The sequence below is a fragment of the Sus scrofa genome, chromosome 2 (genome assembly GCF_000003025.6).
Source record: "Sus scrofa isolate TJ Tabasco breed Duroc chromosome 2, Sscrofa11.1, whole genome shotgun sequence".
NCBI lineage: Eukaryota > Metazoa > Chordata > Mammalia > Artiodactyla > Suidae > Sus > Sus scrofa.
In genome coordinates this window covers 98,207,728-98,227,201 of record NC_010444.4, presented here as the reverse complement: position 1 = coordinate 98,227,201, position 19,474 = coordinate 98,207,728, and the positions used below count along the sequence as shown (strand labels likewise).

Genomic DNA, 19,474 nt, shown 5'->3' with positions numbered 1-19,474 from the left:
GCTGCACTCTCGGCATACGGAAGTTCCCAGGCTAGGGGTCAAATCGGAGCTACAGGTGCCAGGCTATGCCATAGCAACATGGGGTCCGAGCAGTGTCTGCAACCTTCCCCACAGCTCACGGCAACACTGGATCCTTAACCCACTGAGTTAGGCCAGGGATTGAACCCACAACCTCATGCATACTAGTCAGATTCGTTTCCACTGCGCCACGGCAGCAACTCCATATACTACCACTTTATAATGAGAGTTCCCAGAGAGTATGAAGTCCCAGAGTGTTCCAAGGCATTAGTTATGAACAAATGACACACTATAATTTATAATTAATAGGTTTTATGTTTACATCATACTTTTAAGTATCTATACTGGGGTCTTGTAGCCAAGTAAGATCATACGATGATAGCTTAGTGAATATGGCCTCTAGCATCATCAGAGTTCTGAACAGACTGAATAATCCGCACTTACAGAAGCACTGTTAGCCATTTCAGTGATTGGCTATGACGATCCAAAGCTCAGAGTTTTTATTGGTATGAAAATAATCTTAAATGAGTATGCAATTACAGTATCACATTAGGGAAAGGAGAAGGGCAGCTAATGTTATCATGCAGATTTTATGTGCTGGAAATTTTAAAATATTTTTGGGTCGATGCCACAGAGGCCTTATAAAGTAAGCAGTCATAACTTATTTCAGAGAAATTAAATAAATTGTCTAAGATCACAAAGCTAAAAATTAGTAGGGTAGTGCTTGTATTCCAAAACATTTTAAACTCACTATTTCATGCTATTTCTCAAGCTACAGAAAATATTATTTAAAATACTTGCAAAGGAAAACAGTGACACTGAATTGATTTATTCTGAAGTATGAAGAAAGAACTTCCTGGATCTGAAATAAATTTTTCAAATTTCAGTTTATATTTGAATTTATGCCAAAAAAATTTTTTTCAGTAGGGTTTTAGTTGGCATTTTAAAAAAATCTACATTCTTTTTTTTTTCTTTCTTTCTTTTTTGGCTGTACCTGTGGAATATGGAAGTTCATGGGCCAAGGATTGAATTTGAGCTGCAACTCCAACTACACTACAAGTGTGGCAATGACAGATCCCTGATCCATTGTGCTGGGATGGGGATCAAACTAGTGCCTCAGCAGCGACGCAAGCCACTAGCAGAGACAGCACTGGATCTATTTCCTAGGGCAATAACCTTTTGAAACATGGTTGTTTCTCTGTTATGTGTGGTTTAATTGGTTAATTTTAGTCTTGTGAACTAGCTATGAGATTATTCTTTAGCCAGAATATCATTGCTGAATCTCAGTCTTCAGTTGGTGGATTACAAATTCTAAGATCTTAGTTTTTATTTAAAAAAATACAGAATCCAGGAGTTCCCCTTGTGGCTTTGTGGTAATGAACCTGACTGGTATCCATGAGGACTCAGGTTCAATCCCTGGCCTCTCTTGATGGGATAAGGATCCGGCTTTGCTGTAAGCTGTGGTGTAGATCGCAGATACAGCTGGGATCCTGTGTGGCTGTGGCTGTGGTGTATGCTGGCAGCTGCAGCTCCAATTTGACCATTAGCCTAAGCACTTCCATATGCCATGGGTGCAGCCCTAAAAAGACAAAAAAATAAATTTTAAAAAATTAAAAATACAGTATTCATATTTTGGTGATATATAAAACAGAAAGTATGCCTGATCAGTTAACTTTAAGAAGCTGCATGAGCAGGCTTCCTTATCAGTTTCCCAGGGGCTCCAGCCTAGCGCGTATGTTTTAAACGGTATCCCCAGAGAGCTGATGAATTGCAGTGGCTCTAAATATCTTCATTTATTAACATGCATTCTGTTTATGTTAAACATTTATTAGATGTTTGCCAAAATAAATTAAAGACTTTAGCTCCTGGCTCTGATCAAGTTTATACCTTATTAACTCTCACTGAGCACAATTCTACAAGCTGGAGAATATACATTTATATGCACATATACAATAATAAAATAACAACAAAAACACTAAGAAAATAGCAGAGGGAAGGCATCAAAAGATCTAGTATTTGAGGGGCTAAGATCCTGGAGAGAACGACAATCCATTGAGTGGGGGAGCTCTATATTCACTGCTGTTTTTGTTTTTCTTCGGGAAATTTTCCAATTCAAAGTGAGGTGCTTAGAGTTTGAACAAGAAGCAGCAGCCTGGGACTTGCAGCAATCTCACTAGGTTGGGGAGACAAAAAGTAGGATTCAAATCTACTAAAGTAACCAGGATTTGAGGGGCCAAGACTCCAAAAGGGAACTGTAAAGGCATTTGCCACTTCTGAAGCTGTCTGCGTGCAGGTTGAAAGGCTAAAACTAAGTAGAAAGCAGCTGCTCAAAAGCTCAAAAGCTAAGCAGAGAACTCAGCAGTTTCCTCGTAGTACCAGGGAGTGAGAAAACAGAGAGTCCAGAGACTGCCCAGGGGGAGGAGTTCCAGAAAACACAGCAGACTTTGAGATGAGTCACGGAGGTTCTCTGAACAAACTTTTAGTTTGATCAAGAGAGGGGGCAAACCAAACTAGATTAGCCACTACAATGCCTGAAACTCAGTTTCTACCAGACCATGGTGATTGGCCCATATTCCATTTGGCATCCAAAAAAAAAAAAAAATTAAATCCTCTTGCGAGGAAGAAATTTGAACTTATTTTTTATATGGGGGTTGCATACCGACTGCCATATTTGAGAATTCACCTGCCAAAGCTTTTGTTTGGCTCACCCAGTGTTTGCTTTTTCTCTTTGCCTGCTTTTGGAAGGAGTGTGCATTATCCAAATCTATAGGTCCACGCCAATCCCTATGATCTCATCATGAGCTTATTTTGCCCACATAAGTCACTACCTTGAAACTGATGGCATGTGCTACACATTTAAAAGCAGATACAAGATGACAACATCTTTGTTTTAAGCCAGGCACTGTGACAGCAATCAAGTGGGCAGCATGAGGGAACCACCTGTGACGGGGTAAGACCACTCAGGGGCAGAAAAACTGTCTGAAGAGAGGATTTAAAGACTGAGTTTATAAATTGCCTCTCATTTACCTTCACACAGCTTCTGACACCAACATTTCTTTTTGTTCATTTATTTACTTATGGTACTTTAAAAAATATTATGTAGTTTACAATTATATATATGTCAATTATATATACACACATGCACGCACACACACACACACACACACACACACACATATATATTTTCTTTTTATCTTTTTATGGCTGCACTTGGCAGCTGATGAAAGTTCCTGGACTGGGGTCGAACAGGAGATGCAGCTGTGACCTACACCACAGTTTATTGCAACATCGGGTCTTTAACCTGCTGAGCCACAATGGGAACTCCTACAATTGTACTTTTATACATATATTTTCATATAATACTTAGGACAAAACTTAGGTCAAGAATCAGCACCTCTGTTTGGAAGGTAGATAACTAAAGCTCAGAGATGCCAAGTTGTTTGTAGAACAAAGGCTGCACAAAACAACTGCACACTCTTTCTATTACATCTAATGGCTCAACATTAAAGATTGCTATCAGAAAATATGCAAGTACATGTGTTTACAAAAAAATGTATTCTCTCAACCCCAGTGTTGGAGTAATACATGAGATAAGAATAAAGTTTTAAACCCTGGTGAAATTATAAATTAACCACCATGACAAGGAATGTGAATGACTGGGTGAAAATTGGCCCCAAATGTTTACTGTTTGCTTTCTTTTCCCAAAACTGTTTTAACAGTGGAGAAAATGTATTCTGCTGACTCTCATTCTTGTAGGTTTGATATTTCAAGAATCAGAGTGTGCTAGATCCTTTCATAGGTAAGGTGAAAACCTACAGAGCCCAAGAAGCCATGCTACAGTGCTGCCCCCAGAAAACCAGGTTTTGTTTTGTACTCTCCTGTCACAAATGCTGCACTATTGGTTCTTGTTTTATCTCAAGAATCTAATTTATGACTAAACAACAAAAAAAATTATGTCCAGGACTTTAAAAATGCAAAAAAAGGGGGGGGGTTAAAGGGATGCTCTTGTGATACAGCCAGTTAAGGACCTGGAGTTGTTACTGCAGTGGCTTGGGCCACCTTGCTGTGGCATGGGTTCAATCCCTGGCATGGAAACTTCCATATGCCATGGGCATGGCCAAAAAATGTGGCTATAGAGGGTATTAGAAAAAACTGAAATGAGAAAACCACAGGAAAAGAAAAGAAGATAGGATTAGGGGAGGAGAAATGTAGGCACCTGTTTTGCAAGAATGGCAGCAGGTGTCAAAAGATAGTCTATTCACCCCAACATCACTAAACCTATATTTAGAGAAGACATTCACTGGCAGATCAGATCCTGATACTTTTATTTAGAGAACCCAGTACAAACAAAAGTAAACATCCTGCAGTCTGTCTGAAGAGCCCTGCTTGGCCAATCAAGAGGCTAATGGCAAGGTAATGTTAGAAGCTGTCACTCATTGTCAAATGGAGAAGTTTACTGCACGAAAACACAGTTCACCAACCCAGATGCTACTGAACATTGAACAGAGTGGCATGACCTAATCGAGACAGTTTAAATACATCTCCTTGTCTTAGCTTCTGTGTATTTACTTGTAAAGTTATAGCAATGTTCGAGTGTGTTTTGAAGAGCACAGGAGGCATTCATTAGTTTCTGAATTTCACTGTCCAAAACTAGTGTAGTGATTTTTTTTCCACTGAACTTGACGTGGTTCTGGGACAAATCTGTGATAGAGTCCCAACCTCCCCTGGCTTCTACATGTTTATTCCAGGGATTTCTGGGAAGACTGCTTTTCCACTCTTCATGAATAGTTCATGTGCTAGTCTCCAATGGAAACAAAGTGACATTTCTTATTACTGCTGGCTGTTGGAAAGCAATTGCAAAGGGAGTGCCTTGAAACAATTAGTCCTCTGTAACTGATTATTTAACAATGTGTATTTCCCAAGAGCTGTTTATCTTCAAAAGAAAGCAGCCAAGACTAAATCTGTACTGTATCTAAGCAGACACCTGCACCTCACAGAAGAAAATTAAAGGAGGATTATTAATTTTCTTCTTTTTTCCATTTGTGATGAACTCTGTAGCTTTTCGTGAGCAAGGAAACACAGTCCATTTCTTTTACCTTAAGGACTATTTTCCTTGGGAAAAATCTCTATAAAAGATGGTTTTAGTTTAAAAGCTGAAATTCAACATATAACAACAAGAGATACATGAAAAGCAAAGAAAGGAAAAAAGAGTTAAGAAAGAGAAGGAAGGAAGGAAGGAAGGAGGGAGGGAAAGAAAGAAGGGGAAAAAAAGAAAGAAAGGGGAAAAAAAGAAAAGAGGCACTATTTTTGAGTTGAAGAAAAAAATGCTTTAGGTGTTCAAGGCACTCTAGTAGTCACCAAAAAACAGTAATTTTTTAAAACATAGGAGAAACTGTTTCCACCTTTGAGTCACTAATTTCCCTAGCTGTTCAAGATATGGGGCTAGGAAAGAAGATGATTTTAAACCAGATGACCTTAAATTTGAACACAGGCTATATATTTTTAGCTACAAATTTCATGTTGCAACTCTCTTCTCCGAAATAGGGAATGATTCAAAAACTGCCAGAGAACATCTCGGGACCAGATGCTTGGATGAACGAACAAGTACAAGTCAGTTTCAGAGAGACAGTCAAATAAGATTCTAAAGAATGCAATCTCATAACTCACATTCTGAGAAGTGTCATATCCCCATACTATGTAAAGCTCTGCTCCCTTGCCAACTGATGCATTCCTAAAAGAATGCATTTTAGCTTTTGGAAAGGTTCTTCTCTGTATAAGAAACTTCTCCAAAAACATTCTTCAGCATCTTCAAAAAGCTTACGCCTCTTTACTGCTGGCTATCCTCATTATCTTACATAGGATTCCCTACATGTAAGAAGACAGTCAGTGAAATTTTGACTTAGCAAATGAAAGAGAGTTGTATAGAAACCTGAAATAAATGCTGTATGTAAGTCTGAAGCTGAATGGTCCTGCTTAAAAACAGAAATGCATTTTAGAATGTAGTTAAGCTTGGACTGATGCATGAAACATTTAAAAAGTGTTGCATAGGCACTGACCAATGACCATTGACAGATGAGTAGATAAAGAAGACACATGTATGTGTGTGTGTGTGTGTGCGTGCGCAAGAGTATGCACGTGTGTACATACACACAATGGAATATTACTTAGTCATAAAAAGAATGAAACAATGCCATTTTCAGCAGCATAGATAGACCTAGAGATTATCATACTAAGGGAAGTAAGTCAGAAACAGAAATACCATATGATATCACTTATATGTGGACTCTAAAATATGACAAAAATGAACCTATCTACAAAACAGCAACAAACTCACATAGAGAACATACCTGTGGTTGTCAATGTGGAGGGGGTAGGAAAAGGATAGAGTGGGAGGTTGGGCTTAGCAGATGCAAACTATTATATATAGAATAAATAAACAAGGAGTTCCGTCGTGGCGCAGTGGTTAACGGATCCAACTAGGAACCATGAGGTTGCGGGTTTAATTCCTGGCCTCACTCAGTGGGTTAAGGATCCGATGTTGCCGTGAGCTGTGGTGTAGGTTGCAGACACGACTCAGATCCCATGTTGCCACGGCTCTGGCGTAGGCCGGCGGCTACAGCTCCGATTCGACCCCTAACCTGGGAATGTCCATATGCTGCAGGAGTGGCCCAAGAAATGGCAAAAAAACAAAAACAAAAAAAACCCAAAAAACAAAAAAACAAAAAAACCCAAAAAACAAAAAAAAGGAACAAGTAAACAACAAGGTCCTACTGTATAGCACAAAAAATGATATTATCCTGTGATAAACCATGAGGAAAAAATATGAAAAAGAATGTGTGTGTATATATATTTGAATCACTTTGCTATACAGCAGAAATTAATACACCATTGTAAATCAACTATATTTCAATAAAAATTTAAAATATTTCCTTTTAAAAATTGTATAAAATAATAAATATCAAAAAATCAGAATATTATAAAAAGTTATCCTTTTCCATCATTTTTAGAGCACCTATGACATAATAATGAAAAAAAAAAAAGAAGCAATAGTTGCCTCTGAGCAAAACATAAAAGCCAAGGATAAGATACATAATACACTTTTGTAATCATGGGTGTTGATAAAAGAAATAAGAAAATACAAAGGCCAGTTTAAAAAAAAAAACATTAAATTTTCATGAAATATACTTGGCAGATCTTACTATATAGCCATATTCCATGGAAACGTCCAAGTAGAAGACATGAAGTAGTTTATAAATTAAATGAACCTTAACAAACCCTAGAGAAATCATAGTTTCCAAGTGTTTCTTAATAGGCATTCCTTTTAGGACTGACTCACTGAGCACTGGTACTTGGAATGTGCCAGTGTACCAGATACTAGGCATTAGTGATACAAACAGTCATTGCTTCAAAAGCGCCACAGAGATGGACTTAAGCTCATTAAACATGAGTTTAAAATATTTTTAGTTTTCATTTACATTTAGCTTGATTTCAGTTCCTCCAAGAAAGGGATCATAATGACTCCCTTTATATCTCCCCTTGAAATATAGTTTAATACCCAATAATCCTCCTTAATTACCAAACCTCCCATCTCCATAAGAGCTCCATAAACCTTTTCCATGCATATGTGCTTGGATAGGTTATACTGGCTACCATTTTAATCAAAGGCTTAATTCATTTCATTACTGCTGAATTACAATTACCGATTTCAGGCTTCCAACCCAAATCTGATCGGTTTCTCTCCAAGCAGTCATTTCTTTACCATCTTCCAACCCACCATAATTTGTTATTTACTTTCTGTCTAGAAACTGCTCCTTAGCTTTTATTATTTTTACCTCAAGCTTTTAACCCCATCGTCTCAACATATGTCCTTGCTTTTTGCCTTTTAGAGATGAGAGAGGGCATTAGATGCAAATTCCAACTTTCCACACTTTCAGCTCCAGAGTAGTTTTCTGTGTACACCTATCTATCCATCCTTCTTTCCTGATCCTCAGAGAAACATATCTCCCCTGGTCTCATACGGGCTGTCTATCTCCTCTGCTCTTCCTGCCCTGTCCATGATCTTGCCAAGGCAACCAGTCTTCCCTCCAGTTGTCAGTTTCTTCTTCTCTGTTGGCTATTCTCACAACAAGAAAACAAAACCCTCAAACTTCCTTTGAACCAAACTAACTTCCTTCCTACCCTATTGCTTTCTCTTTCTCATTCTTCATTAAACTTCTTGAATAAAACAAACAAAACACTTGTTCTTTATTGGAACAACTGCTTTGCATTCATTATGCCATTTAGTTAAATCACATTGTAATCCTAAATGGTATTTATTCCTGTTTCACAGATGAAGAAAAGAGAACTGAGTATCAGTGACTCAGCTGAAGTCAACCAAATAGTAAGCAGGCTGGTGGGGTTACGATTATGCTTTCCTTTAACCAGGGTTTCTCAAGCTGTGGTTTCTAAAGTAGTTGTATCAGCACCACCTGGAACTTGTTAGAAATGCAAATTTTCAGAACCCACCTTGATTTACTGTATCAGAAACTCTGGGTGTGGGACCTACAATCTGTGCTTTAATAAGCCCTTCGTGTGATCCTGATGACAACACAGTTTGGGGTCCAATGTACTGGACCACACTGTCCTTCAGTTCTCATCCTATTTAACGTCTTGGCTACACTTCACAGAATTAGGTGTTGTTTTCTTTTGAAGTTTTCTTTTCTACCAGCAACTCCAAGAGTGATTCTCTTTCACTAAGAGTCTCCTTCACTAGCTTTCTTATTAAAACATTGGGAGCCAAATCTCATCAATTCACCAACTCTACTATATATGTCCCAGAACCCTCTCTTGATGTGATCTCCCCGTTGACCAGAGGAGTCAGTGCCCAGCCATTCACCCAAGCTAGAATCTCTAGGGGATGTTGCTCTCTTGCACCTTACATTCCTACATTTAACTGGCAAACCACATTTCATCAATATTTATCTCTATAATGTTCTTAAACCCATCACATAGTCTCTATTCCCAGGTGTACTGCCAGAACATTGTAGGCTGGAATATAATAACCTTCCTGTCTGGAGCTGCTCTTCTTTTCAATACCCTCCTCAACACTTTCAATTATCCTTTTAAAAAGTAGGAATGGGTATGTCATCCCCATCCAAAATTTAAAAATTAGAAACAAAAATAATGAAATTTAAAAAATCAGATCAGATCAAAATAACCCAACTTTGATGACTTCCTTTTACTGAAAGGCTGAAGGTTAACATCCCCTTGTGAGCATGGTAATATGGAGATTAAGCCAACTTAGCATTCCACTTTCTCTCCACTACCACCTTTCTAACTTCAAAATGTTTCTTCCTTAACGTAGGCAAGATTAATCATACTTCCTTTTTGCAGCCTAGGCTAACACTGTGTTCTCTGCCAGACATACCCATCGCCAACCATTTACTCATCACTTATTTAATAAACACTAATGTTGACAAACTCTGAGGCAAGTGAAATAACTGAATTAAAAATACTGAGTATAATGAGGTCACATGTGCCATCTAAAGAGGGCTGCATCAGGAATTCCCAATGTGGTTCAGTGGGTTAAGAACCCAACTAGTATCCATGAGGATGTGGGTTCAATCCCTGGCCTTACTCAGTGGGTTAAAGGATCCAGCATTCCTGTAAGCTGTGGTATAGGTCACAGATGTGGCTCAGATCTGTTGCTGTGGCTGTGGTGTAGGCCAGCAACTGCTGCTCTGATAAGACCCCTAGCCTGGGAACTTCCATATGCCACAGGAGTGTCCCCCAAAAAGGAAAATAAAATAAAATAAAATAAAATAAAATAAAGAGGGTAGTATCTACTCAGGACTTGAAAACTGCTGCCATGCAAGTACTGCTATTAAAGAAAAACTACACATTCAGGTTTTTACGTGAAATATCTCAATTTTAAAAGTTTGCAATTCTAGTTAACCTTAAAAGCTTTTGCACAGCAAAGGAAACCGTTAAAAAAAGAAAAGAAAAAACTATCCACAGAATGGGAGAAAATCTTTGCAAACAAAGCAACCAACAAGGGATCAGTCTCTAAAATACAAACATCTCATGCAGCTTTATATTAAAAAAAAAAACAAAAAAACAAGCCAATTAAAAAATGGGCAGAAGGAGTTTCTGTCATGGCTCAGTGGTTAATGAATCCGACAAGGAACCATGAGGTTGAGGGTTCAATGCTGGCCTCGCTCGGTGGGTTAAGGATCCAGCATTGCCATGAGTTGTGGTGTAGGTCACAGATACAGCTCAGATCCCAAGTTGCTGTGGCTCTGGTGCAGGCTGGCGGCTACAGCTCCAATTAGACCCCTAGCCTGGGAACCTCCATATGCCGTGGGTACGGCCCTAAAAGCACAAACAGAAAAAAAAAATGGGCAGAAGATCTAAATAGGCATTTCAACAAAGACAACAGACCATAGCCAAAAAGTAGATGCTCAATATCACTAATTATTAGAGAAATGCAAGTCAAAACTACCTTGAGGTATCACCTCACACCAGTCAGAATGGCCATTATCAAAAAGTATTCAAACAGTAAATGCTGGAAAGGGTGTGGAGAAAAGGGAACACCCCCCTCCCAGACTTTTGGTAGGAATGTAAATTGGTACAAACACCATGGAGAACTGTATGGAGATTCCTTAAAAAAACTACCATATGATCCTGCAAGCCCACTTCTGGGTATATATCTGGAGAAAACAATAATTTGAAAAGATACATGCATCCCAGTGTTCACTGTGGCACTATTTATATACCCAAGACATGGAAGCAACCTAAATGTCCATCAACAGAGGAATGGATAAAGATGTGGTACACACAAACAGTGTATATAATGGAATATTATTCAGCCATTAAAAAGAACGAAACAATGCCTTTTGCAGCTACATGGATGGATGTAGAGATTATCATATTAAGTGAATTAAGTCAAATGAAGATAAGTATCATATCACTTACATGTAGAATCTAGGAGTTCCCTGTCATGGCTCAACGGAAACGAATCTGACTAGGAACCATGAGGATGTGGGTTTGATCTCTGGCCTCACTCAGTGGGTTAAGGATCTGGCATTGCTGTGAGCTGTGGTATAGGTCACAGATGCGACTCGGATCTGGCATTCCTGTGGCTCTGGCATAGGACAGCAGCAATAGCCCCGATTAGACCCCTAGCCTGGGAATCTCCACATGCCGCAGGTACGGCCCTCAAAAGACAAAAAGACAAAAATAAAAATAAAAATAAAAATAATAAAAATACATGTGGAATCTAATAAAAATGATACAAAAGAACTTATTTATAAAATAGAAACAAACTCTCAGTTCTCGAAATCAAACTTAAGGTTACCACAGGGGAGACTGTGGCAGGGGAAGGAATAAATTAGATAATTGACAAGGATCTGCTGTATAGCACAGGGAAATCTACTCAATAGTCTGTAATAACCTATATGGGAAAAAAGAATGGATATATGTATACATACAACTGATTCACTTTGCTGTACCAACTGAAATTAATACATTGTAAGTCAACTACATACCAATAAAAGTTTTTTTTTAAGTTTTCGGCAGATATTTTATTTTTTTTTATATTTTATTTTTTTTTTTTGCAACTCTACTCAAATTTGTTTAATCCTACAGCTACCCCAAACCAACTTTTATATTCTTAAGACAAAATACACTTCAGCCAAAACAAAAACAAAACAAAAAAACAAAACAAAAGCCTTGATTCATTAATGTTTGGTACCAGATAAAATTATATACACTTAAGTTTATAACTACATTTGAGTCTACATCGGGTTACTGATTTTATTTTCTTTTCTAGTTTTTTTATACCAATATCATGCCCTAATGATGACTGCCTTATCAAACTAACCACTTCTTTCACAATTTTTCTAAAATGCATGAACAAAATAGTATACTTCCTAGTATCAGTTTTTAGGTCACAATTATTAAGATGTGAAAAAAGAGGCATTCCTGTTGTGGCTCAGGGGTAACAAATCCAACTTGCTTCCCTGAGGACATGGGTTTGAATCCTGGCCCTGCTCAGTGGGTTACAGATCTGGTGTTTCCATGAGCTGTGGCATAGGTCACAGACATAGTTCAGATTCAGTGTTGCTGTGGCTGTGGCATAGGCCAGCAGCTGCAGCTCCAATTGGACCCCTAGCCTGGGAACTTCCATATGCCACAGGTGCAGCCCTAAATCGGCAGATATTTTAAAACCCTGTTCTGTGTACCACTGCGTGTCCACCAAATAAAATCCATCTGTAGGATGTCAGTGGAGACTTTGGTGTTAGTTCCACTAGGCCTAGAGATTCAAAGTTGACCAAGACAGGCCTCAGAGCTGAATGGTTCACTTTTGGGGCTCAGCTCAAATACCAGGACAGGCAGGAGTAAACAGGTTCTTCACTCTGCTCACTTAATACTTTCCTTACCAGCGCCTGCCACAGTGTACCCTTACACTGCCACAGTGTACCCAAGCTACTTGTTTGCTTGCTCTTTGAAGCATCAGCTCCTAGAGGGGCAGGGCTGTCATCTTCATCCTGTAGTCATGGCAGCACTGGCACACTGCCCTAGGAGCAGGGACCCAAACATAACTCATTATTGAGAGATGTCTCTATATCAACTTATAACAACTTGATTTCAAACTTTTAAGCTTCTTTCTTTGCCTCCCAAAATTGATATTATGCCTTGATTAGGCACTATGCTGTTAGATACAATCTCATTAATGACTCTGTCTCCTAAGAAGCAAAGTTAAATGTGTTTTGAGTCGTATTTCAGTTATGAGCTATAGCCCTCATATGTTTTTATACAGAGGTTTCTTGCAAGATGGTGGTCCAAACCAGGGCTGTTTAGGGATACCTTTGGCAAAGTCAGGAAATTGTTTTAGTCTAGGACAGCTCTTTTCACTCTGGAAAATAAGAAAAGTGAGTTCATTTGTTCCATGTGCTAATTTCAGGGTGCAAGTTTTTTCCATTTAACAAAAGGACTAAAAAAGTCAGCTTTAATTTTTGCTACAGTTATATAATTCCTAGTTATGCTACCCAAACATGCTCACAAAGCTATTTTAAACTAGGCATTGCCAGACTTGAAGGGTGTCAATCATTTTTCAGTGAACCAAAACACTAAGCACCAGACTTAAGGAATTGCTTGACCATCATTGTTATTTTTCTCCTCTGGAGCTGATCTAATTTCTAGACACAGTCCCAGTCCAAATATGTGCATATGCCCTGGATGGTTGCCATCTGCAAAGTTTATAAACATCAATTCTGTTGAAAAAGAAACATGTTTTTGTAGTTACTTAGGTGTTGTCAAAATGAAGGAGAATAAATATTTTATGTCTTCCCTATCTGTATAACCAGTAAGGTAGAAGCACAGCCATATTTCAAGCATTAACAACTTTTAACATAATCTTTATCCTTTTATTCCACAACGCTGTACACTGTTTTTGAAAGTGAGAATTCACCTACATGTAGACGCTTGATTCCTTTACGTTGAAACTCCATGCCTTGTGTTCATTAGGATACACATGTGCTGTAACCAAACAGTAAGGCTTACCTGCAGACTGTTGAAAATGACAAAGAGGACCAGCATCCAGAAGTGTCTGTAAGCCATGTGCAGGCCTCCCCAAAGCCATGTCATCGAAATGAGGGCAAAGAGATACAAAACCAGTGGAATTTCTAGACACCATTTAAAAAAAGAAGGAAGAAAAAAAGATTTTTTGAACTTCAGAATACTGCATAATCATACAGATACAAAAAATTATTTTTAGCTCCTTTCTGGAGATACTTTCTGCACCTAAGTACCCATTTTGAAAGAACAACCTTGGAAATCCCATTCTTACGCCAGAGAACAGAAGGCGCATTGCTGAGTCCACATTCCTTCTGTTTTGCTGGTAGGTAGGGGGATGGAGAAGGATGAGAACTGTTCCTCTCCTAGACTACCACCTGCTGGACAGTTCAGGAAGTGCCATGAACAACTGCAGAGATGGCAATCACATTTCAATCCTGGGGAAAACTGAGGATATAAATCTCCTTAATAGAAGATCTCTACTAGAAAACAGTAGGCACAGTGTGTTCCCAACATTACTGTAGTCCAGTTCAACATTTTAAAACATTAATGACAAAACGGGTTTGTATATAATGGAAAAATATGTATTTATCTCTTTTTTTTTTTCCTGAGTAGACACCAAATTTTACAGCTACGGTTAAGAGCAAAGATGAAGTAACGGATTACTACTGTCAACACCAAGCCTCTTCTATGCCTTATTTTATCATGCAATTTGTTGTAACAGTTTCCAGAACAGATTTCTTCAGGGCCAAAAGACTTCGTTACCCTTTCTACTTCCTTTTGATATTTGGGATTCACAGCAAAAATTTTAAAGAGGGGTTATTTAAATGGCAAGCTACATAATATCTGGAGAGTGAATTAGATCTTAGTAGCTACAAATAAACACATTTTCAAGCTACAGAAAGACATCAGGATGGAATCACTAACTCTTATGACAAACTTCAAGGTCCCTACACACTCTCCATTATCGATTAATGCCTAAAATATACATGCCCTGTGGAAATTTGAAGTTATTTACAACTTTATCAAATTTAACATTTTATTTTGAAACAATCTCAAACTTGCAGAAGAGTTGCATGTATGACAACAAAGTTATTTTTTTTTCCTGAACCATTTGAAAGTTGCCAACCTGATCCCCCATACCCTTTAAACATTGTAATATGCATTTTCTACTAAGATATTCTCCCACATAAACACAATACAACCATCAAATCAGAAAATAAACACATGTTATGACCATCCTCAGATCCTATTCATGATCTGTCAATCATTCCAATGATTTCCTCTGTAGAAGAATCCAGTTGGCATTCTCTACAGTCTGCTTTAATCCAAAACACTTCCTTTGAGTGTCCTTGGCTTTCATGACTCTGGCATTTTTGAAGGTTACCAGCCAGTTTGTCTTGTAGAATATCCTTAAATTTGAGTTTGATCTTTTCTCATGCTTTACATGACAAATTTTGCCAGAAATCACAGAAATGATGCCGAGTTCATTCTTTTTACATCTTTCTAGTGGTTGGCACAAGAATTCAATTTGCCCCATTACCAGGGATATTCATTTTTGGTCATTTTGATTAAGGTAGTGGCTGTATGAATTCTCCACTGCAAAGTCAGTCTTTTACCATTGTAATGAATATGTACCTTGTATGGCATTACTTTGAAACTAGGTAAACATCCTTTCACTTATCAAATATTTGACTTATTCATTTATTTCTATAATAAGACTCAGAGACTCTTACTGTATAATGGGTTATCTATTACCACTATTTATTTTGTTTTTTTGTTTTTTGGCTGTCCTGTGGCTTATGGAGTTCCAAAGGGCCAGGGATCAAATCTGAGCTGGATTTGCAACCTACGCCACAGCTGTGGCAATGCTGGATACTTAACCCACTGCACTGGGCCAGGAATCGAACCCACATCCCTGCTGCTGCAGAGACACCATAGTTCCCATTGTGCCATAGCAGGAACTCCACTACATCTATTTTGATGTACATGATATCCTAAGTCTGATTAGTAGAAGCCCCTTCAAGAAGGTTTCTGTCACTTCTGTTACATCCTCATCATTCTATGAGCACTTTCTTGCTTTCTGGCCCAACGAGATGTTTCAATCTCATCTTGTACTTTCCCTGCCCTGGTTTTGGTATCCTTTAGGATAGAATGGTGTTAAAAGCCAAGATCTGGGGCTGCTGGGTATGGTCACTGTTCTTGGGGTGCTGCTGCTCCTAAGTTTTCTGAATGGACAGAGCTAGAGAAGACATAGCTGTACACATGTGCACACAAACATTTACACATGTAATTCTCGATCTCCGTAGAATGAAAATCATTTGTTCACACCAATACTCGCAACTCCAATGCAATGCCACTGGGTTAAGTGTAACTTTCTCTCTTTCTGTACCTGTAACTCCCTTCTCTTTTATTAAGAAATGCATTTCCATTATTCCTAAAATATTTACCTATTTGATCAACTCTACTGGGTTGTAACCAGTCACCCACTGTTGTCATCCTTCCCTTGCACAGATGCCCTGCCAAAGCCACACCAGTTCTCTTGAGCTTCATGGGCACACCCCACCCTTCATCTGGAGCTTCCCTCATAATGACAGGGTTGGGATACTCCATACTTCCAGTGGGTGCACACCTTGCTCTGTACAAACTAATGACTATAGGATGGACTTGTTCTTGGAAGAGAAGAGAAAGACCAAGAAGAGAAAGAAAAGAAAGAAGGGAAGGGGGAATTGAGTTTTCTTTTTTCTTTTTTCTTTTTTTTTTAAGGAAGAAAAAATGCCTTTCGAAAGAGACCATGCTGATATCTTGTCAGATATCCCCTTCATAGAAAAATGTCAATTGTCTGAGTTATTACAACTGCACAGAGAAAAGGAGAAGAATTGAAAACAGTTTATATACATGAATGAGCTCCTTGTTATTAAAGCCTTACAGCAGGACAGGAGCGAATATATAAAGATTTATTTAATTTTTTAAAAATTCATTTCTGTTTAATGAAATCATACAATCTGATAAAGGGACAGAAGGTTCATTTTTACTCCTCACAAGATACCCTAATAGTTAGGAAATTGCCTAAGCTATGCTCATGAAAGTTTTCAAAGATGAGGCATTAGGCTGGTAATGGCATTCTTTGCCCTCACTATGCAAGTACAAAATTCTATTTATGGCTCTGTGCACAGTACAAAAGGACAAGCATATTTTGCATGAACAGCTAGGAACCAAATTTTCAAACTTTGGCCTGCATGTTCCTCTGAGTGGCCAGAGCCAGACAAGTGCTGTGTGCTGACAAAGCTCGGAACAGAAGCCAGGGGAGCATACCAGGGCTGACTAGAAACACCCAGAGCTCATGTTTTTCTGGAACTGTGCAGAAAAGTGTGGTGGCTTGGCACCCTAGATCAGAAACTGCAAAGCAAGAAAGCCAGCCATAAATAACTTAGTATACTGATCAATAGATCCCAGGCCGGTTTGTCAGCAGTGCAACAATGATTAAGACATGATTTCAGATGGAAGGAACGTATTCAGGGGCACATCCGGATTTTGTGGACCTGAAGTTTATAAAACTTGGAAAGACTTCTGTAAAAAATAAAAGTTCAAAGGCATAATTAGGTATAAGATCTTGGAAGAGGACCATGCAAGTAAGAGGCCCTAAAATGTATGCTTCATCAGCTTTATAGTTAACCTACCTAAGGAGGCACCATTCAACTCTCTGAGGCCTGGAGTAACAGTGACCAAAAGGAAAAGGGATGTGGGAGTGAGTGATGACCATAAAAGTGAGGGGGAATGCCGTTCCTTAAAAGCTATAATGAATTCCACTTGGCAAACTGAAAATTAACATTCTTTTAGTGAAAATCATTTGAGTTACATATTTCCTAAGCTGATTTTTCACATTTGGTGAAATACCAGTAACTTTCCCGTTGGCTATATAAGCTACTGCTTAATAAAGCAGGTGTTTATAATAGGCAATGTTAGAAATTTATGTTTACTGGAGTTCCTATTGTGGCTCAGCAGTAAGGAAACTGATTTGAATCCATAAGGACTCAGGTTGAATCCCTGGCCTTGCTCAGCGGGTTAAGGATCTGCATTGCCGTGAGCTGTGGTATAGGCCAGCAGCTGCAGCTCCCATTCGACCCCTAGCCTGGGAACTTCCATATGCTGCAGGTGTGGCCCAAAATCACAGTATTTACGGGCCCAAGGAATGAGGGTATCTACATGAAGACTGTACTACCCAAAATTATATAAGGAAACTTACAACTTAACAAAAGACAAACAACCCAATTGAAAAATGGGCAAAGGACCTGAGCAGACATTTCACTAAAGAAGATATACCAATGGCCTCTGAGCACATGAAAAGATGACCAACATCACTGGTCACTAAGGCAAATTAAAACCATAATGAGATATTATTTGTATCCACTAGAATGGCTATTACCAAAAAATTGGAAAATCACAAATTTTGGCAATGGGTGAGATGTGAAAAAACTGGAACCCTTGTGCCTTGCTGGTAGGAATGTAAAATGGGGCAGCTTCTGTGGCAAATGGTTTAGTGGTACCTCAAAAAGTTAAATATAGAATTACCATATAATCCAGAAATTTCACTTCTTGGTGTCTACTGAAAATAACTGAAAGTAGGGAGGGCCTCAGATACTTGTACATCAATGTTCATGGCAGCATCATTCCCAGTAGCCCAAAGGTGGAAATAACATAAATATCTCTCAACAGATGAATGGATAAACAAAATATGATGTATGTACGTATACATACAATGGAATATTGCTCAGCTTTAAAAAGGAATGCAATTCTAACATATGCTACAACATAGATGACCCTTGAAAACATCATGTTAAGTAAGATACACCAGACTCAAAAGGCCAAACATTGTATGATTCCACTTATGTGAGGTGCCTAGAATAGGCAAGTTCAGAGGCAGGATGTAGAACAGAGATCACAAGGGGCTGGGGGTGGGGGCAGTAAAGAGGGACTTATTTAATGGTACAGAGTTTATGTTTGGGATGATGAAAAAGTTCTGAAAGTAGATGGTGACAATGGTTGCACCACACTGTAAATGTGTTTATTACCAGTGAATTGTACACTTAAAGATGGTTAAAATGGTAAAGTGTATATTATGTATACTTTACTAGAAATTTTTTTAAAAAGCCAGGCTAAAAAAGGCAGGGGGTGGGAAATGAAATACTCAAAGTGCTTAATTTAAATACTCACATTAGCAAGGAATCACTAATGTGAAAAATAAAGTCAATTGAAAAGGTTTTAGTGATGAAAGTTACTTTTGGAAAAAAAAAAAAAAAAAAAAAAAACCCAGCAAGTGGATCTGTCATTAGTACTACTATCATTAAGAAAGTCTACTTATGGGAGTTAGTAGATTCCATTGAGAATACACATAATCTCTTTATTTTATAGTGGAAAATATGATTTTCAATGAATTTAATTGCCATTTTTGAAGAAAATATGGTGTTGTATTATCTCTTTTCTTTGTAATTGCAGCCTCGGCTTTATTGCCATGCACCAGTGACAACAATAATGGCTTTATTATGGAAATCACACCTCATTTACATGAGACTGAAATTTATTCTGTGTTTACAATCTTCTAAAGTACTTGTTTTAATTTTACCTCACTGACCTAACAATTTGGATGTGCTACTAAAACAAACTCATCAACATAAAAACAAGGAACACAACTGTGAAATAATGTGGATTTAAGATATTTATAGCTCTATTTCCAACAATAAGCATGCATTATTTTTAAATTGGAAAAAGAAGTAATTAAAAAAAAAGCATCAAAAAGTCTTATTTCTAAAATGAGGGCCTTTATCCTGAAGTTAACACACACTTGAAGGCAAAGACATTTCATCAATCTGATCCATTTTCTGGTGAGAAAATATTAACTTTG

At 38.2% G+C, this 19,474-nt stretch overlaps 1 protein-coding gene across 5 annotated transcripts in view; it reads right to left on the bottom strand.

Moving 5' to 3' along the window:
* The window catches only part of ADGRV1 (adhesion G protein-coupled receptor V1), a 574,200-nt gene that overhangs the window by 50,646 nt on the left and 504,080 nt on the right, over nucleotides 1-19,474 (bottom strand). For all 5 annotated transcript variants that reach the window (XM_021085372.1, XM_021085373.1, XM_021085375.1 and 2 more), the window contains one exon: nucleotides 13,561-13,682. In XM_021085372.1, the coding sequence (XP_020941031.1) occupies nucleotides 13,561-13,682 (122 nt within the window). The remainder of the gene's footprint in view (nucleotides 1-13,560; nucleotides 13,683-19,474) is intronic.